The sequence below is a fragment of the Piliocolobus tephrosceles genome, chromosome 1 (assembly GCF_002776525.5).
Source record: "Piliocolobus tephrosceles isolate RC106 chromosome 1, ASM277652v3, whole genome shotgun sequence".
NCBI lineage: Eukaryota > Metazoa > Chordata > Mammalia > Primates > Cercopithecidae > Piliocolobus > Piliocolobus tephrosceles.
The window spans coordinates 206439911-206460949 of NC_045434.1; the positions used below are offsets into that span (position 1 = coordinate 206439911).

Genomic DNA, 21039 nt, shown 5'->3' on the forward strand with positions numbered 1-21039 from the left:
CCCGTCTCGGCCTCCCAAAGTGCTGGGATTACAGGCTTGAGCCACCGCGCCCGGCCTAGTACTTCTTTCTTAAGAGGCACATCTGTCGCTCTCCTTGAGTGGTGAGCAGCTCATGGGCAGGGACTGAGTCCAACAGATGTGTCCCCACTGCGTCATTCAGCTCCAAGGGCAGACCCAGAGGTCTGGGGTTTCAGAGCAGGGCCCGAAAGTCAGGTCCTTGGGGATGTGTATACTTACCAAGAGTTTCAATACTTACCTGTGGAGAGACTTTGGGTATTTAGCTGCTGTGTGCCTTGGTTGGTAAAACAGAACCCTTAATAATACCTGCCTGTGACATTATATATATATTTTAATTTTTTGCTTTGTTTTGCTTGAGATGGAGTCTAGCTCTGTCGCCCAGGCTGGAGTGCAGTGGCACGATCTCAGCTCATTGCAAGTTCCACCTTCTGGGTTCATGCCATTCTCCTGCCTCAACCTCCTGAGTAGCTGGGACTACAGGCGCCCACCACCAGGCCTGGCTAATTTTTTTTTGTATTGTTAGTAGAAATGGGGTTTCACCGTGTTAGCTAGGATGGTCCCAATCTCCTGAACTCATGATCCACCCGCCTCAGTCTCCCAACGTGCTGGGATTACGGGCATGAGCCACCGTGCCCTGTCCAGCCCTGTAATATTCTTTATAATAAACCAGTAGACAGGAAACTCGGGCCCAGCACCCAGGACTCAGGCTCGGCTCCTTCATCCTGCTTGGGTCTCGCCCTGTCCCTGCACCCCACCTGGTGCCAAACCCCTCTCGTACCTGTAGAAGTCATCCAGGCAGTACACCTCGTTCTGGCTGCCCAGGGCAAAGCTCTCATCCCCAATGCACCGGGCGCAGGTCACACATGTGAAGCAGGAGGGGTGGAAGGCCTGGCCCAGGGCCCTGATGATGTGGTCCTGGACCACTTCGCCACACTTGCCGCACTTCTCCAACGTGTCCTGGGACAGAGGCCACTGCCAGAGTCATCCACGGCACACCCACTCCAACCCACAAGGGTCTCTTCTTCTGGGAGGCTGCCCTCGGGAGCCCAGGAATTGGGAAGTACAGGAGAGGCCTGCAGACAACCTGTAACTATCACCCAAAACCTCCACCATTGCTTATAACAAATTGAGCTTAGCCTTGCATCCTTGGCTTACTGCAAGGAATACTGCCCTGATGCTATGGCTGCATTTCTTGTTACTGGGATATGTTTAAGGCCAGGGTTCACAGAGCTCATAGGAGAAACTTTGCTTAAACTTCAGGATCAGGAAAATGAATTCTCAGGAGAATTGGGTGCTTTTGTCATATAGACAAGAAGCCTTCAAATTCTTTCCCTTTTCCATTTGGCCACTTGGAAACTCAGAGCCAAATTCCACATTTCACATTTAGAAACCATTATAGGGCTTTTTTTGTTGTTATTTGGTTTTTGTTTTGTTTTGGGACAGAGTCTCACTCTGTTACTGAGGCTGGAGTGCAGTGCCCCAATCTCAGCTCACTGCATCCTCTACATGAGGTTCAAGTGATTCTCATGCCTCAGCCTCCTGAGTAGCTGAAACTACAGGTGCATGCCACCACGCCCGGCTAATTTTTTGTAGACATGGTGTTTCACTGTGTTGGCCAGGCTGGTTTCGAACTCCTGACCTCAAGTGATCGACCTGCCTTAGCCTCCCAAAGTGCTGGGATTACAGGCGTGAGCCTCCCTGTCTGGCCTCCTCACACACGGTGCGTGGTAACATTCCCTTTGATCTCGTCTCACTTTCTATTTTGATTTTCCTTCTGTTTGGATGTCTTTATTTTATATATTATAGTATTATTGCAGTCTTTTACAAATTGTTTTATTGTTGGAAGAACACTTAACATGAGATCTACCTTTTTTTTTTTTTCCTGAGACGGAGTTTCGCTCTTGTCACCCAGGCTGAAGTGCAATGGCGCGATCTTGGTTCACCACAACCTCGCCTGCTGGGTTAAAGCAATTCTCCTGCCTCAGTCTCCCAAGTAGCTGGGATTACAGACATGCGCCAACACCCAGGCTAATTTTTTGTATTTTTAGCAGAGACGGGGTTTCTCCATGTTGGCCAGGCTGCTCTTGAACTCCTGACCTCAGGTGATCCACCTGCCTCGGCCTCCCAAAGTGCTGGGATTACAGGCATGAGCCACCGTGCCCAGGATTTTTCCTTTTTTTGAGATGGAGTCTTGCTCTGTCGCCCAGACTGGAACGCAGTGGTGCGATCTTGACTCACTGCAGCCTCCGCCTCCTGGGTTCAAGCAATTCTCCTGCCTCAGCCTCCGGAGTAGCTGGGATTACAGGCATGCACCACTGTGCCTGGCTAGTTTTTGTATTTTTAGTAGAGACAGGGTTTTTCCATTTTGGTCAGGCTGGTCTCGAACTCCTAACCTCAGGTGATCTGCCTGCCTCGGCCTGGCATGAGCCACGGCACCCAGCCAGTTAATATACTTTTATATGACGTCTTTAAGAAGAAATGTGCCAGGCAAGGTGGCTTATGCCTGTAATCCCTGGACTTTGGGAGGCCAAGGCAGGCGGATCTCCTGAGGTCAGGAGTTCCAGACAAGCCTGGCCAACATGGTGAAACCCCTGTCTCTACTAAAAACAAAAACAAAAACAAAAACAAAAAAAACCAACCAACAAACAAACAAACAAAAAAACCAGCTGGGCATGGTGGTAGGCACCTGTAATCCCAGGTACTTGGGAAGCTGAGGTGGGAGAATCATGTGGAATTTTTCAGTGCACCTATATCATTGTGGTCTATAGGTATACATGCATTCTCTTTAAAAACATGTTTTAATAAAAAATAACTATTTTAAAATAGGGTGGAGTCTTGCCATGTTGTCCAGGCTGGTCTCGAACTCCCGACCTCAAGTAATCCTCCCACCTCAGCCTCCCGAAGTGCTGAGATTGCAGGTGTGAGCCACCGCCACCACGCCTGGCTGGTATATATGCATTCATAGAAGCTGCCTCAAATTCCTTCTGGAATAAGGAGCAATGATAAAGAGATACCTGAGGCAGGGCAGTGGGCCTCCCTCTAGCCTTTCCACCTTTTCTCCTGGACATGCTATCTCTCCTTCCTGGCTGTGCTCCTGTGCATTTTACCTTGACCCCACCTGGACAGATGTAGGGGGCATCTCCCACTCCCACCCTCCCTCTCATGGGCACGGCCCTTCTCTCCCCAGCACACTGATCAAGTCTTCCTCTTGGCTGCTTTCAGCTAGACACCCCTCCTCACCCCTCCTCCCCCAGTGTCTCACCCCTGAGGGATACTCCCCCATCATGTTGATGGGGTCACAGGGACACGGCAGGGAGGGCCTGGCTCCTCTCTCCTCCCACAGTGCCTCACTGGTGGTGAGCCTGGGACTGGATTGTTTGGATTCTTCTGGAGAGTCTCAGCTCCAAATACTCTAACCCCTCAATTCAGCCGTTTTCAAACTTCTATATGCATGAGAATCACCTGAGACACTTGCTCAAAATGCTGATTTCCAGGTGTTCCTCATCATAAGCACACGGAGTGGCCTACACACATACCCAGGGGATGCGGCTGTGGGTGGTTGCCACCCTCGACATGCCACCACAAACCATCCAAAAGTTAGAAATTCCAGTATGCTGGCATCCCAACTGGCTCTCCCAGATTGCACTTGGTACCCGGAAGCAACACAGATTCCGTGAGATCAAACATTGGAACCTTGTGGCTCTAGGGGAGATGGTGGCAAGACTGACGGCAGCCTCCAGAGCCACATGCGTGTGGAGTAGAATCCCAGCTGCTTGGCCATCTTATGTGACCTCGTGGGGTAGCTAAGAGATGCCCCCAAAGATATTCAGGTCCTTATCTCTGGACCCCGTGAACGTTACCTTGCCCGGAAAAAGAGGCTTTCAGATGGGATAAGTTAAGGATCTTTTTTTTTTTGAGACGGAGTCTTACTTACTCACTCTGTCGTCCAGGCTGGAGTACAGTGGCACGATCTTGGCTCACTACAACCTCCACCTCCCGGGTTCACGCCATTCTCCTGCCTCAGCCTCCCGAGTAGCTGGGACCACAGGCGCCCGCTACCACGCCCAGCTAATTTTTTGTATTTTTAGTAGAGACGGGGTTTCACCATGGTCTCAATCTCCTGACCTCGTGATCCATCCGCCTCGGCCTCCCAAAGTGCTGGGATTACAGGCGTGAGCCACTGAGCCCAGCCAAGTTAAGGATCTTAAGATGGGGGAGATTGTCCCTTTCTAACTCCGCTGCGGCCATGGCTCCAGTGAAAAAACTTGTGGCGAAGGGGGGCAAAAAAAAGAAGCAGGTTCTGAAGTTCACTCTTGATTGCACCCACCCTGTAGAAGATGGAATCATGGATGCTGCCAATTTTGAGCAGTTTTTGCAAGAAAGGATCAAAGTGAACGGAAAAGCTGGGAACCTTGGTGGAGGGGTGGTGACCATCGAAAGCAGCAAGAGCAAGATCACCGTGACATCTGAGGTGCCTTTCTCCAAAAGGTATTTGAAATATCTCACCAAAAAATATTTGAAGAAGAATAATCTACGTGACTGGTTGCGCGTAGTTGCTAACAGCAAAGAGAGTTACGAATTACGTTACTTCCAGATTAACCAGGACGAAGAAGAGGAGGAAGATGAGGATTAAATTTCATTTATCCGGAATATTTTGTATGAGTTCTTGAATAAAACTTGGGAACCAAAAAAAAAAAAAAAAAGATGGGGGAGATTATCCTGATTATCTAGGTGGGTCCTAAATGCCATCACAGTGTCCCTGTAACTTGACACAGAGGTGGCAATAGGGCCGCTGAAGCGGGATGCTACACTGCTGGCTTTGATGGCAGAGGAAGGAGTCAAGTAGAATGCAGCTTCAGAAACTGCAAAAGGGGCCGAGTGCAGTGGCTCACACCTGTAATCCCAGCACTTTGGGAGGCTGAGAGGGTGGATCCCTTGAGGTCAGGAGTTTGAGACCAGCCTGGCCAAAGTGGTAAAACCCCATCTCTACTCAAAATACAAAAATTAGTCGGGCATGGTGGCAGGCACCTGTAGTCCCAGCTACTCGGGAGGCTGAGACATGGGAATCGCTTGAACCTGGGATGCAGAGGTTTCAGTGATCCGAGACTGCACAACTGCACTCCAGTCTGGATGACAGAATGAGTCTCTATCTTAAAAAAAAAAAAAAAAAAAGAGGCTGGGTGCGGTGGCTCAGGCCTGTAATCACAGCACTTTGGGAGGCCGAGGCGGGTGGATCACAACGTCAGGAATTCAAGACCAGCCTGGCCAAGATGGTGAAACCCCATCTCTATGAAAAATACAAAAATTAGCTGGGTGCGCTGGCAGGTGCCTGTAATCCCAGCTACTCAGGAGGCTGAGGCAGAAGAATCCCTTGAACCTAGGTGGCAGAGGTTGCAGTGAGACGAGATCGTGCCACTGCACTCCAGCCTAGGCGATAGAGTGAGACTCCATCCCCCACCCCAAAAAAGAAGAACTAAAAAAAAAGAAATTGCAAAAGGGAGAGATGTGCATTCTCCCTCAAGCCTGCAGACAGCACAACACCTTGGTTTTGGCCAGTGAAGCTGATATTGGACTTTTGACCTCCAGAACCGGGATAGAATAAACGTGTATTGTTGGAAGTCACCAAGGTTGTGATCTCTTACAGGCAGCCCTAGGAAACTAATCACCTTCACTGGGCTCCTTCTTTCTGAGCCTCAGTTTCCTCATCTGTGAAAGGGGTCAATAGTGCCTACTTCCCAGGATTGTATGGGGAGTGAAATGATATAACATATTCTAAGTGCTCAGCTCAGTGCCTGGTACCCAGAGGTCTGCTGCAGGGGTTACCTGGTAGCAGGGTTCGCAGAGGGGTCGTCCATCCTTCTGGTAGAAGCTCTGTCCAGCCAGCTGGCGGCGGCAGGTGCGGCACGTAAAGCACTGGGCATGGTACTGCCTTTTCATGGCCTCCACAGCCAGCTCTCGGGGGGACACGGTCTTGTGGCAGAAGGCACAGATGTCTGGGGTAGGGAAGACACAGGCCATTACTAGCCCAGCCTGTGAGGACTGTACCTAGGCACCACCTAGAACATGCCCAGGGTACCCGAGGCTCTGTCTCAAACCCTGCAAATTCCTCAAATGACAAATACAGAGGGTCATGAGGAGCATTAAAAAGGAATCTGAGTCAGGCGTGGTGGCTCATGCCTGTAATGCCAGCACTTTGGGAGGCCAAGGTGAGCGGATCACTTGAGGCCAGGAGTTCAAGACCAGCCTAGCCAACATGGTGAAATCCTATCTCTACTAAAAATACAAAAATTAGCTGGGCATAGTGGCATGCCCCTGTAGTCCCAGCTACTCATGGGGCTGAGGCGGGAGAATCACTTGAACCTAGGAGGTGGAGGTTGCAGTAAGCCGAGATCGTGCCACTGCACTCCAGCCTGGGCGACAGAGCGAGACTCTATTTCAGAAAAAAAAAAAAAAAAAAAGGAATTCTGGACAGCAGTTTCAGGACAAAGGGATTGTTGGCTGCCTTGACCTCCCAAAGTGCTGGGAGTACAGGCATGAGCCACTATGCCCAGCCAGGAGCCACTTTATTTTATTTTATTTTATTTATTTGTTTTTGAGACAGAGGCTCACTCTGTCACCCAGGCTGGAGTGCAGTGGCACAATCTCAGCTCACTGCAACCTCTGCCTCCCGGGTTCAAGCAATTCTCCTGCCTTGGCCTCCCGAGTGGCTGAGATTACAGGCGCACACCACCACACCCAGCTAATTTTCATATTTTTAGTAGAGACAGCGTTTCACCATGTTGGCCAGGCTGGTCTCAAACTCCTGACCTCAGGTAATCCATCTGCCTCGGCCTCCCAAAGTGCTGGGATTATAGGCGTGAGCCACCACACCTGGCCAGGAGCCACTTTATATTCTGATGTGTGACCAGCTCTGAGATGTACAAAGGAAAGAAAGTGAAGAGTAGAAGGGCCTAGTTTGCTGCTTATGGAAAAATGGGGGGAGGGAGTGGGTGGCCACATATTTGTATTTGCTCGTATGTGCACAGTGTCTTTGGCAGGATACATGAGAACTCAATGACACAGGACGCCCATCTGGAAGGAAACCGGGTGGTAAGGGGATGGGGCAGGTTGCAGGCTTCTCACTGTGTCCTCACTCATGCTGTTTATTGCACTGTGTGAGGGCATTAGGTATTCAGAAAATAAAATAACGAGACAAAATTTCAAGACATTTTTGTTATCGTAGCAAACTGTGCAGACTAACATTTTAAATAGAATTTAGGTATAAAGGGGAAAAGGCTAAGGCCACACAAATTAAATAGATGCCCACCTACAAAGTCCATCATTGTAACAGGAGCTGGGGTGGGGATGGGAAGGGGGTGGGTCCTCACTCTCCTGGTTTCTACCTGGAAGCCCATGCTGGCCCCATGAGATCCCCCCAGAATCCTCCCAGCCCTGCGCACCCACCTGTGGATGCCTCTTTCTCAACAGGTTCTGCTGGAGGAGGTGGCAGCTCTTCCTCCACGGGCCTGAGGGGACCAGGCTGGACCGAAGGTCCCTCCGCTGGGGCCTGTGGGGATGCAGACAGGGAGTTACCCAGTGGGGACCCCATGCAACCCTCCCAGCTCTGTTCCTTTTCTGGGTGGCAACGGGTGCAATTAGCCGCATTGCACTGAGAAGGAAACCGAGGCCCAGGGAAGCAAGGGACCTGCCTAAGCCTCTCAGCAGGAAGGTCGCAGTGGCAGCTGACTGGGGTCGCTTGATCAGCCACTGCTCCTCATCCTACTTAGGACTCTCCTGCAACCAGCCTTCCCCGTGGATGCTGGACTGAAGTGGACTAAGCCCTTGGCCTGTGATGCCCCCCATTTCTACACAACCTCCGTTAAGGGCCCAGGGTTAAAAAAACAGGTTCCTGGCCAGGCGCAGTGGCTCACACCTGTAATTCCAACACTTTGGGAGGCCGAGCTGGGTGAATCACCTGAGGTGAGTAGTTCAAGACCAGCCTGACCAACATGGTGAAACCCCACCTCTACAAAAAGTACAAAAATTAGCCAGGCATGGTGTGGGTGCCTGTAATTCCAGCTACTCAGGAGGCTGTGGCAGGAGAATCACCTTGAACCTGGGAAGCGGAGGCTGCAGTGAGCCAAGATCATGCCACTGTACTCCAGCCTGGGCGACAGAGTGAGACTCCATCTCAAAACCAACCAACCAAACAAAAACCAGGTTTCCTATGCAGCCTAAGGGATTTAGGTCAGACTCAGGAAAATGTCTTCCTCAGAGCTGAAGTGTGTGTCTGCAGCGGGTGGAGCGGGGAGGCAGTGGCAGCCCTCTCCAGGGACCATGAAACGCTTAACCAATTTTTACCTGCTGAATAGGGACTTCTGAGAGCTTCAAAGACGGACTGCCCCCGAGCAGAAGAATGCACCAGACAAAGTCCAGGTTTAGAACCCCTGAATGCCCAGAAGGCCCAGACTCCCCGTCCCCCAACCCAGGAGACCAAGGGATTGCTGGGGAGGGCAGTACCTGTGGTGGGGGCGGGGGTGGGGGCGGGGACAGGTGCAGCTGCTGTAAGTCTGCAATGAGTGAGGTCCCCACTGGAGCAGGAGCCTCCTCTTCAGAAGGTAGGAGCACCGGAGGGGGCGGTGGAGGCGGCGGGAGGAGGTCCAGGTCAGGAAGCACATCCTCACCATCCAGGACAGGAGGAGGGGGTGGGCATCCTGCAATGGGGGAGGAGACAGGGCTGGTCAGAGCCTCCCAGGTGGACCGGGGAGGGTTTTACTTGCCCACATGGGCACACGGAGGGTAGCTGAGGGCTCGGGTTGGGGTCACCCCGGCCTGGGTTCCATCTCTAACTCTGCCACTGATGTGCTGTGTGTCCTTAGGCAAGAAACTTAATCTTAGGCCAGGAATGGTGGCTCATGCCTATAATCTCAGCACTTTGGGAGGCCGAGGTAGGCAGTTTGCTTGAACCCAGAAGTTCAAGAGCAGCCTGGGCAACATAGGGAAACCTCAACTCTACTAAAAATAAAAAAAAATGTAGCCAGACATGGCAGCACAGGCCTGTAATCCCAGCTACTTGGGAGGCTGACATGGGAGGATCACTTAAGCCCAAGAGGTTGAGGCTGCAGTGAGCTTAGATCACACCACTGCACTTCAGCCTGGGAGACAGAGCCAGACCCTGTCTCAAAAAAAAAAAAAAAAAAAAAAAAGGGCCAGGTGCAGTGGCTCACGCCTGTAATCCCAGCACTTTGCGGGGCTGAGGCAGGCGGATCACCTGAGGTTGGAAGCTTGAGACCAGCCTGACCAACATGGAGAAACCCTGCGTCTACTAAAAATACAAAATTAGCAGGGCGTGGTGGCCCATGACTATAATCCCAGCTACTGAGGAGGCTGAGGCAGGAGATTCGCTTGAATCCAGGAGGCATAGGTTGCAGTGAGCTGAGATTGTGCCACTGCACTCCAGCCTGGGCAACAAGAGCAAAACACCATCTAAAAATAAAAATAAAAATAAATAAATTAGGCTGGGCGTGGTGGCTCACGCCTGTAATCCCAGCACTTTGGGAGGCCAAGGAGGCCGGATCACCTGAGGCCAGGAGTTTGAGACCAGCCTGGCAACCATGGTGAAACCCCATCTCTACTAAAAACACAAAAATTAGCTGGGTGTGTTGGCGGGCGCCTGTAGTCCCAGCTACTCAGGAGGCTGAGACAGGAGAATGACGTGAACCCGGGAGGCGGAACTTGCAGTGAGCCGAGATCGCGCCACTGCACTCCTGCCTGGGTGACAGAGCGAGACTTTGTCTCAAAATATACATATATATATACACACACACACAAAAATTAGCTAGGCTTGGTGGTGAGAGTTTGCAGTCCCAGCTCCTTGGGACACTGAGGTGGGAGGATCACTTGAGCGAAGGAGGTTGAGGCTACAGTGAGCCGTGATCACGCCACTGCACTGCACTCCAGCTTGGGTGACAGAACAAGACCCTATCTTGGAAAAAAAAAAAAAAAGAAATGCAAATTATGGGGCCCCACGGCAGATCTGCTGAATCAGAGATACTCGGGGTGGGACCCAGCAGCTGTGCTGGAACAGACCAGTGGCTGTGTTGGTACAGGCCCGGGTGACGCTCCTGCTGACTCAGCGGAAGTGTGAGAACCAGACCCCGATGAGCTCACGGAGTCAGGAATCAGGTGTTGGAGAGGTAGTAAGAGTGCTGTGGCCTCTCCCAGTGCCTGCCTCCCGGTGCAGGGCCCACAGGCTGTGATGGGCGGGCAGGAACTCAAGAGAGAAGCAGGGCACCTGAGGCCCCAGGGCAGGTGGGAAGAAAGGGGGTCCCAGACCTGCTGGAGGATGACTCTAAGAGGACAAGCACTAGGCAGACAGCAGATGGCAGCCTTCGGTGTAGACGGTTTCAAGCAGCTGGCAGCATCCCCAGGGCCTGGGGCCAGCCTTTGTGTCAGACCAGGCACATGACCAAGCTGGTCACCTAAAACTTATCTCACTTCAGGGAGACTGAACCCCAAGATCCCTGTGCTCTGTTTGAGGGTATCAAATTGGCAGATGAAACGGCCGGCCAGCCATGCTGACCAGTGACAGGCCAGCCCTTCCCAGGCAAGTTTGATCTTGTTCCCACACTCCCAAGATCCTCTTCCCATAATCCCAACCACCATGAAAATGCCCCGGAAATGCCAGGCGCCACTGCACTCCAGCCTGGGCAACAGGAGCAAAACGCCATCTAAAAAAAAAAAAAAAATTAGGCTGGGTGTGGTGGCTCATGCCTGTCATCCCAGCACTTTCGGAGGCCGAGGCGGATGGATCACGAGGTCAGGAGAGCGAGACCATCCTGGCTAATACGGTAAAACCCCGTCTCTACTAAAAATACAAAAATTAGCTGGGTGTGTTGGTGAGCACCTGTAGTCCTAGCTAATGAGGAGGCTGAGACAGGAGAATGGCGTGAACCTGGGAGGCGGAGCTTGCAGTGAGCTGAGATCATACCACTTGTACTCCAGCCTGCGCGACAGAGTGAGACTCTATCTCAAAAAAAAAAAAAGAGAGAAAAGAAAAGAAAGAAAGAAAATGTCCCAGAAATTCTGACATCTAGCCTCTATTTCCCAGACTTTCTTGCCCACCCAGAAGGGGCACATATTTTTGCTTCCAGTTGGATCCTATGTCCTGATGTGTGAATTTTGTCATGATGGCCCTCCTATACAGCGAGGTAGCTGGGAGGAGCCTGTGTTCTTAGGATGCGAGATTAGGAAGGAAAGATCAACGTGGGAGTATCTGTCACAAGGAGGAAGCATGTTCCATGGAAACGTATGCGCACTCAAACCCATGTGGCCCCTTGTCTTGACCCCTTTCTGGCTTCCTGTAATCAGCACTTCCAACTGATGGCTAGCTGATTTCTATGACAGACAGGGCTGTTCCAGCCCTGCTCAAGGATAGCAAGACACCTGAATAGGCACCTGGAAGACTCCAGGGACTGCTACCCTGGGCTGGCCTCTGCCCCTTAGCATCTCAGCTGGTATCCTGTCAGATGATGACCCACCCCCTGCCCCAGGGCCCTGGGCTGTCACCCTTCCTCACTCCTGCCCCGCCTGACAGCTGAGACTTTCCATAGGAGACACAGGGAAGAGGACTGGAAGGCTCCCTGTGACCATGGCAACAGGGCCCGTCCGACAAGGCCCAAGGGAATGGAACACTCATTAGTGCTGTGTTCATTTTGTGACTGATGGTCACATCCACACACAAATTTCCACTTTCCAGAAGAGGACCCTGAGGCCCAGAGCAAGGAGAGGGCTCACTACGCTCATACAGCAAGAGAACAGCAAAGCCCAGGAGAAAACAAAGGCACTTTAAAAGACCCTTCACCCACCAAATTGCCTCCTGCCTCAGGGCCTCTGCACCGCCCCTCAGACTTCACCTCCCCCTGGCCAGCTCCATGCTGTCATTCAGGTTTCAGCTGAAATGTCACCTCTTCAGAGAAGCCATCCTCAGCACCCTATGAAAAGCTGCCCCTCGGCCAGGCACAGTGGCTCACACCTGTAATCCCGGCACTTTGGGAGGTGGAGGCGGGTAGATCACCTGAAGTCAGGTGTTCGAGACCAGCCTGAACAACATGGCAAAACCCTATCTCTACTAAAAATACAAAAATTAGCCAGGCATGGTGGTGCATGCCTGTAATCCCAGCTACTCAGGAGGCTGAGGCTGAGGCAGGAGAATGGCTTGAACCTGGGAGGCAGAAGTTGCAGTGAGCTGAGATTGCACCACTGCACTCCAGCCTGGTGACAGAGTGAGACTCTGTTTCAAAACAAACAGAAAAGCTGCCCCTCCTCACCCCTCCACCCTGCTTCACTCCTCACCCCTCCACCCTGCTTCACTCCATGAGAGCACATGTGTCTGCCCGACATCAGACATCGTATTTTCATTATGTGTGCTCCCCACACTGGGATGGAAGCTTCATGCAGGCTCAAACCCTTATCTCTCAGCACTTCCTGTGTGATATGGACAAGGCTAAACACTTTACATGTGTATTAACTCATTTAATCCTCATAACCACATTCCGAGGGAGGTACTATCTTTATCCCTGCTTTACAGATTAGGAAACTGAGGCACGAGAGGTTAAGTGGCCCACCAACATCACCCAGCTGAGAAATGGAGAAGCCAGGGTTCACACCCAGGCAATTGGGTTCCAGAATCTGCCTGGCACTTAGTAGGCACTCAATGAACGAACAAATGAATGAATGAATGATGCTGGAGCCTGCCCCTTCCTGCCCACCTCTGCCTCTGACCTGGTCCTCCCCAAAGTCCCTTCTGCTCTTACCTCCATTGGAAAGCTGCAGAGGTGCAGCTGGCACTGTGGTTGCAGCCTTGCCAGGGGATGTCCAGGGGCTGGGCCTCCTCGCCAAGCCAGCCTCGGGTGTCTTCACTGGGGCAGAAGCCTCCCAGGGGCGGCCACGCCGGGCCTCACAAACCGCCTGCCTCACTTCCTCCGCCACAGCCACGTCGCGGCGCGGGGGTGCCAGGGTGATAAAGACAGATGATGCCACCCTCTTCTCAGGCTTTGAGGCCATGGCTTCAGCTCCTGGTGTGGCTAGGGACAGAGTGGGGCATGGCACAGGATTGCCACCTGGACACACAGACACCCTCCCCCGAGAGGCAGAGAGCCTCCCTCCTCCCAAAAAGACAGGTCAGCCACCCTACCATCCCAACAACTCAGTCCAGCACCCAGCCCAGCCAGGGCCGGGGGGTGTCCTGCTGGGGAAGACAGGGCTCACCAGGGGACTTGGCCACAGGGGTGAGACCCGGAAGTCCTGACTGCCCCTCTCCTGAACCTGCACACCAAGGGAAGCAAAGGGCGGTCCTCACCAATGATCACTTTTCCTCGTCTAACACCTATGAGAAAGGAACAGCTCCTTCAGCTCCCAGCCCCAGCAGGGCTGACTTCTGTTCCCAGCCTGGAGTCCCGCCTGCCTGCTGGGCCACATCCCAAGTGACCTCCCTCACCTGGGATCAGATTCTCCTGGAAGGGCTGAAGTCCTGGAGGTTCAGGCTAGCTCCACTTTGGAAGGGAAAGAGAACAGATCAGGATCTGTCAGGGCGTCAGGGCTGGGCTCCAGTGGCGGAGTGGGCGGGGGCAGTGAGAGCTGCCCTCACCAAGAGCTGCTCTGCCCTGAGCACATTATCCTCATTAACTCACAAACACTCACAAGGTGGCTGTGGGGCAGGCACTGTCACCACCTACCTAACACATCAAGCAATCGAGACTCAGAGAGAAGTCACCTGTCCAGGGTCACACAATGGTGAGGTAGCACTGGAACCCAGAGCCCATGCTGTTGGCCACTTTGCTCTGCTTTGCCCTTTCTCAGCCCTGCACATGAGCCAGCATCCTCCTTGCTTGCTTTCTAGTGCTGGAATCTCTCACTCCACCCAATCTCCAAAACCTGGGTCCTGGTTCAGGCCTGGGCAGTGGGCAGGGGGCAAGGGCAGAGATGGGGAGGTTCCATGGCCTCTGGTCTCACCTCCTAACCCTGATCTTTCTAGAGCATAAATCTCTTTCTCCTTTACTCCAAAGCCTTCCATGGGCTGGGCATGGTGGCTCACAGCTGTAATCCCAGCATTTTGGGAGGCTGAGGCAGGTGGATCACTTGAGGTCAGGAGTTCGAGACCACCCTGACCAACATGGTGAACCTCCACCTCTACTAAAAATACAAAAATTAGCCATGCGTGATGGTGGGCACATGTAATCCCAGCTACTTGAGAGGGTGAGGCAGGAGAATTGCTTGAACCTGTGAGGCCGAGGTTGCGGTGAGCCGAGATTGCAACACTGCACTCCAGCCTGGGCAACAGAGCGAGACTCTGTCTTAGAAAAAAAAAAAAAAGGTGGGCAGCGGTGGCTCACACCTGTAATCCCAGCACTTTGGGAGGCCGAGGCAGGTGGATCACCTGAGATCTGGAGTTCGAGACCAGCTTGACCAACATGGTTAAACCCCATCTCTACTAAAAATACAAAAATCAGCCGGGTGTGCTGGCGGGCCTGTAATCCCAGCTATTTGGGAGGCTGAGGCAGGAGAATCACTTGAACCCGTGGGGGTGGAGGCTGCAGTGAGCTGAGATGGCGCCAATGCACTCCAGCCTGGGCAACAAGGGCGAAACTCTGTCCGAGAAAAAAAAAAAAAAAATGCATGGCTCTCCACCACCTCAGGATGAAGTCCAACTGCAGCGGCCTCAGCCTCTTTGAGCCCCTGGACCATTTGCCCTTCCTATGTCCTCTCTCTTGCCTTGCAGTGTTTCTCCTGTGGTTTTCCTCTCCTGCCCCCACAGGGTGAATTTCAGCTTTCTCTTAGAGGCCCAGCTCAAGCATCACCTTGTCCACAAGGCGCCCTCTGATTCCTGGCCCTCTCCAAGGGCGGTTTCTGGCTGCCAAGGGTGGAAGAAAGCGATGATAGCCCCAGGGCAGGACAGGCTGGCTCACGAGCTCACTATCAATGCGTCTGACCTTCAGCGGGGTCTGCATTCTTTGTGTGCCTAGAGGATAGCTCAGAGTGCAGGCATCAAAGCACAGATCCAGCTGGGTCGGTGGCTCACACCTGTAATCATAGCACTTTGGGAGGTGGGCGATCACTTGAGATCAGGAGTTTAAGACCATCCTGGCCAACACGGTGAAACACTGTCTCTACTAAAAATACAAAAATTTGGCCAGGTGTGGTGGCTCATACCTGTAATCCCAGCATTTTGGGAGGGCAAGGCGGATGGATCACGAGGTAAGGAGTTCAAGACTACCCTGGCCAAGATGGTGAAACCCTGTCTCTACTAAAAATACAAAAATTAGCTGGGCATGGTGGCGGGCGCCTGTAATCTCAGCTACTCGGGAGGCTGAGCCAGAGAATTGCTCAAACCCGGGAGGCAGAGGTTGCAGTGAGCCGAGATCGCACCACTGCACTCCAGCCTTGGCCACAGAGCAAGACTCTGTCTCAAAAAAAAAAAAAAAAGAACAAAGCTTAGTTTTGTGAAGTGGCCCCAGAGGTTTTTTTTTTTTGGAGTAGGGAATAAGGAGTAGGAAGGAGGACTCTGGGGGTGGCCCCCCTGAGCTGCACATTCTCTGCCCCAAGGCTGCAGCCTCTAGCTGGTCTGGGTGGCTGGCTGGATCCCTGCCTCCTTCCTTCCTTTGGACAGGAAATGATTTTCCCTCCCTTTGTTCCCACTTTTCTCCACTTATCTAACTGGATCTGTGATTCACTCTGTTGGGGAGGGGGGCGGGGATTAGCCACGTGTGGTGGCATGCACCTGTAGTCCCAGCTACTTAGGAGGCTGAGGCAGGAGAAATCAGTTGAATCCTGGGAGGTGGAGGTTGCAGTGAGCTGAGATTGCGCCACTGCACTCCAGCCTGGGTGACAGAGTGAGACTCTCTTTCAAAAAAAAATACATCAAGAGAGCATGGTGGCACCCTGATACCCTGACGTCAGGAAAAGGACATTATTTCCCATCTCTCAGGTAGTTCCTGCTGACAGTAGCCTCTGTGGCCAAGGCTGAGGTGGGGCCACAGGTGGGGAAGCTGGGCGTCCAGTGAGCCCACCAGATCTCACCAGGCACCCAACGCCTGTGCCCAGGGCTAAACATGTCTCCTTTTCTATCTCACTCTTCACGTTTCCCTCCTTATCTCAAAGTGCACTGGCCACTTTGGGTTCTCAGCCAGTGATGGATGACAATAAAAACAATAACGCGTGCTCCTAAATTGCTGTTAAGTTGGTTTATGTGTTTGGCTAAAATATATAGCTCAGTCTGATATAAAATATCTATTCTGAGTAAGAAACCAATATATTAGGAAAGAGCTTCAGAACTTATTTAAAAGTACGTTTCTTTTGCTTCCGGGTTTGGAAATGATGTCTGGAAGTATGTATGTTTACGCTGGCTGTCTCAGGCTTTAGTTTTATATTTTGTTATAAGTTTAAGAATCTATTTTTGTCAGCCAGGCATGGTGGCTCATGCCTGTAATCCCAGCACTTTGGGAGGCTGAAGCAGGCAGATCATGAGGTCAGGAGATCGAGACCATCCTGGCAAACACGGTGAAACCCCGTCTCTACTAAAAAATATAAAAAAAAAAAAAATTAGCCAGGCGTGATGGCAGGCACCTGTAGTCCCAGCTACTTGGGAGGCTGAGGCAGGAGAATGGCATGAACCCAGGAGGCGAAGCTTGCAGTGAGCCGAGTTCGGGCCACTGCACTCCAGCCTGGGCAACAGAGCGAGATTCCCTCTCAAAAAAAAAAGAATCGGCCGGGCGCAGTGGCTCAGGCCTGTAATCCCAGCACTTTGGGAGGCCGAGACGGCCGGATCACGAGGTCAGGAGATCAAGACCATCTGGCTAACACGGTGAAACCCTGTCTCTGCTAAGAAATACAAAAAAACTAGCCGGGCGAGGTGGGGGCGCCTGTAGTCCCAGCAACTTGGGAGGCTGAGGCAGGAGAATGGCATAAACCCGGGAGGAGGAGCTTGCAGTGAGCTGAGGTCTGGCCACCACTGCACTCCAGCCTGGGCGACACAGCGAGACTCTGTCTCAAAAAAAAAAAAAAAAAAGAATCTATTCTTGTATTTTTGTTAACAATGTTCAGTGTGTGTGCATGTGAGATTTAAAGAAATACCAAACAACTCACTGATAAGGCACTTATCTCGTGCCAGGCCCTGTGCCAGGTGCTATATGTGCCTCAAAACCCACCAGCCTCTCAATCTAGCTACAAGAAAGGCCCATCCTGCCCCCACTTAGTAGATGGACCCTGTGAGGTTCCAAGAGGTTAAGTGACTTTCCCAGGCCATCCATGGCACTCAGAATTCTAAGGGAACATCATCCAAAAGTCCCCAGACACACTTTTCCTTCCTTGGGTGGCACAAGGTCACCCAAGTTCCCAGGCCTGTTCTCACTCTAGAATGGCCCAATCCAGACCAGAAATCTTGTGGTCGGCACGTTCCGGGCTGGTCCCTAGGGGTTGCTGTGGGCCTTTGGGATGGCCCTCCGCCTCCTCCCACCCAGCCCTGACCCTTCCTCCACTCCTCCAGGAAGTCGGATCTGCCTGGTTTCTCGGAAAAGGTCCAGCACTGAGGCCAGATGTTCACAGCTGGGCAGCCCCCATACCTCCCAAGAAGTGACTGTAGGGACCTCAGGCCCCAGTGGGACTAAGCTGAGGAGCTTCAAAGCCCTGTCAGTCTCACCGGGGAAAGGGAGTCCCGGCTTCCCTCTGGTCCCACTGCCCCCCATTCAGCTGGGAGCAGGCTGTAAGTTCCCCGGGGCAGTGTCCCAGTCAGTCGCGCCCAGGGGACCCTCCGCCCCCACTCTTCCTCCCCCAGAGAGCGAATCACAGATCCAGTTAGGTAAGTGGAGAAAAGTGGGAACAAAGGGAGGGAAAGTCATTTCCTGTCCAAAGGAAGGAAGGAGGCAGGGATCCAGCCAGCCACCCAGAGGCTGCAGCTTTGGGACAGAGGATGTGCAGCTCAGGGGGGCCACCCCCACAGTCCTCCTTCCTACTCCTTATTCCCTACTCAAAAAAAAAAAAAAAAAACAAACCTCCGGGGCCCCCCCTTAACCTTTGTTTTGTTTTGTTTTGTTTGTTTTGTTTTTTTTTGAGACAGAGTCTTGCTCTGTGGCCAAGGCTGGAGTGCAGTGGCGCAATCTCGGCTCCCAGGTTCAAGCGATTCTCCTGCTTCAGCCTCCGAGTAGCTGGGATTACAGGCGCACGCCACCATACCCGGCTAACTTTTGTATTTTTAGTAGAGACGGGGTTTCACCATGTTGGCCAGACTGGTCTCCAACTCCTGACCTCAGGTGATCCGCCCGCCTCGGCTTCCCAAAGTGCTAGGATTACAGGCGTGAGCCACTGCGCCCGGCCAGCTTTGTTCTTTAATGACTGGATAAAGCAGTCTACCTTTGGGTACGGAATTAAACTTAGGCAGAGGCGGCGAGGACAGTGTCCCAACCCCTCCCACCTTGCAGCTTAGGGGAGGGATTCCCTCAACCTCTCTCCCACCCCAGGGAAAGAGAGGAGGTAGAGAGCTGGGTTCACAGGGGGCCCCACTTCTTTCCTGCGGGGCGACCCCGACCAGGTCACCGAAACTCTCTGGTCTCGTTTTTTTTCATAAAGTGAGAATGAGTGTGTCCCTAGGGCGGCTGAGAGGATATATAAAGAAAGAAGACTCAGGGTCTAGGCCCTTGGAAGGGGCAAAGAGAAGGACAGCTGGTTAGGCAGCGGCTGAGCGGGAGAAGCAGCCCGGGGCTGGGCTCGGCTGGGGGTGCCTCCAGGACCCGGACAGAGCCTACACCGTCATTAAGAGCAGGAATCTGGGCGCGGCCCCAGCCTCTCCCCGGGGTCCTCAGGCTTGGGCGGGAGGTGAGGGGTAGGGACGGCGCCAAGACCGCCCCAGGGCACACACCTAGGGATCGGCCATCTCCACACCTTCTCAGCCCCCGACAGGCGCGTGAGGCCCAAAGAGGAGCAGCCCCGGGGCCCGTCCCTCCCCTTGCCTGACCCTGGCTGGGAAAAGGGGCCCAGAGCTCCCCGGGGCTCCGGAAACGCGGGACCCTCCGCAGGCAGCCGAGCAAGGCGGCCGCCGGGGTCACCGCGGGGCGCCGCCGGGGCTTTAATTGGATCCATGTGCGGGACTCTGGCCCTTTGTGCGGGAGCTTCCGCCCAGCGCTCCCGGTCCCCGGCTCCCGCTCCCGCTCCCGCTCCCGGTCTGGGACTCGGCCCTCCGCCATCCTCACTGAGCCCTCGTCCCGGACCTGCCGACCCCCCGACTCCGGGGACAGACACCAAGAGACTGGGACGCAAAGGGTGTGAGGACCGCACCCCCCACCGGCAGGCCCCTCCAGGGGCGCCGCGCCAGGGGTCCCGGCTGGGGACAGAGCAGGCTCTGGCCCAGCGCTGCCCGCGCTGTCACCTGTGTGCACCGGGGGCAGGGACGGAGGGACGCGACCCCCACCCACCCACCCGGCCGGCTTACCTGGGCCGCCGGCGTCCCGGCGGCTCCGATCCGACGCCCGCGACAGCGGAGCCCGGAGCCGCGGGGCCTCCCGCCCCCTCCGCCAGTCCGCCCTCCCCGCCCCCTCGGCTCCCTCCGCCCCGCCGCCCCGCGCCGCGTTACCATAAAAGGTGAAGCTCGCAGGGAGGGGGCGCGGGATTCCTGCCCCGCGGAAGCGGCCCCTACCTGCCCCCCAACCTGCCTGGCCGCGCCTCGCTCCGCCCCCTCCCCCTCCCCCTCCCTTTGTTCCCTGGACCACATCTCCCCTCCCCCTTGGCACAGGCCCGGGGGTGGGGATGGGGGCGTGGGGATGGGGGATAGGGTGTGGGCATGGGGGGGATGGGGGGGTGGGGAGTGGGCGTGGGGGGATGGGGAGTGGGGGTGGGGTTCCTTCTCTCCCCGCTGCCCACCCCGTCGCATCCTTTATGGACCCCAAGTGGTCCCTGTCCTTCGCCTTCCCTCGCTCTCCTGCGCTGGCGACCCCACCTCCCTGTCCGGCGGAGGTGAGCGCTGACACCCTGGTTTGGCTCTGGGATCCGCTGGGGTTCTGCATCAAACCGACCAGGGTTCTGCGGCCGCTCACTGAGCGGAAGACCTGGAGCAGTCAGGCCACCTCCTGAACCTCAGCATCGTCATCTGTAAAGTGGAGGTAGCCACTGCCTACCTCTCCAGGTTGTCCTGAGGATAAAAGGTGACAGTCACAGCCAGGACTGTGATTAATAGTGGTTCATATAGGCTGGGTTGGGGGCTTTTTCCGGGAGTGTCCCTGGGGGTGGGGGTCTCAGAGACCTCCAGTGGAGCAGGTCACCTTGTTCCGCTCCCCTGGGCCGTAAGCCCTCTGCAGGTGGGTCCCAGTGTCCCCGGGGACAGGCCCCTCCAGGAGCTCTGGAAAGCAGGGCTGGTCCGGTGTCTGAACCCCTCCCTCCCCCTCCCAGCTGAAGCAGTTAGGACAGGAGTGGGAGGGGAGGCAGAGCCTGGACTCTGGGGCCTGGGATGGGGCCGGGATGGACTGCCTGGGTCCCTGGAGGCCTCAGGAACATTGTGGGGAAAGGAATCTGGGTCTGATTCAGAGGCAAACAGATTGTTCTTTTGATTAAAGCCACAGTGGCTGAGGCTGGAGGAGCGCTGGACCCAGCGCCATCTGCGGGGCGGCCAGGCAGGATCTGGCCCTCTCCTGCAACCCCTCAACTACAGTCACCCCTCCAGGGTGGCTCTGGGACTGGCTCTGGGGCTGTTTCTGAGGCAGGCTGGTTTATGAGGGTTGGAGGAGGCTGCCTCCGCCCTCACCCACTGATCATTGCCCCTCCCATCCCTCTTGTCGCCCCTTTTCCCATCTGATCCTCGCAGCCAGGCTGCAGTAACAGCAGCAGTAACTGCAGCAGTCCCAGCGCCTGCCACTGACAGGGGCTTTCTAGGTGCAGGGACCCATCCTCATCCCCATCCTAATCCCACAAGAGCCCTGGGTGCCAGGGCTGGTGATTCCTGTTCACAGTCAAGGACACTGAGGCCCAGAGAGGCTCAAGGCCACACTAGGGGCAAATGAC

At 54.2% G+C, this 21039-nt stretch overlaps 1 protein-coding gene and 1 pseudogene across 2 annotated transcripts in view; one reads left to right on the forward strand and one right to left on the reverse strand.

Annotated features, from left to right (window-relative positions):
- The window catches only part of FBLIM1 (filamin binding LIM protein 1), a 21484-nt gene extending 1974 nt beyond the window's left edge, over positions 1-19510 (reverse strand). The window contains 8 exon segments of the mRNA XM_026448298.1: positions 634-780; positions 783-975; positions 5842-6011; positions 7462-7564; positions 8518-8711; positions 12813-13082; positions 13267-13384; positions 19478-19510. Of these exon segments, the coding sequence (XP_026304083.1) occupies positions 634-780; positions 783-975; positions 5842-6011; positions 7462-7564; positions 8518-8711; positions 12813-13062 (1057 nt within the window). The 5' untranslated portion in view covers positions 13063-13082; positions 13267-13384; positions 19478-19510.
- On the forward strand, positions 4244-4721 carry LOC111527283 (annotated as a pseudogene). Its single transcript, XR_002726616.1, has one exon. The product of XR_002726616.1 is annotated as a 60S ribosomal protein L22 pseudogene (transcript).
- Positions 19511-21039: the final 1529 nt, after the last annotated feature.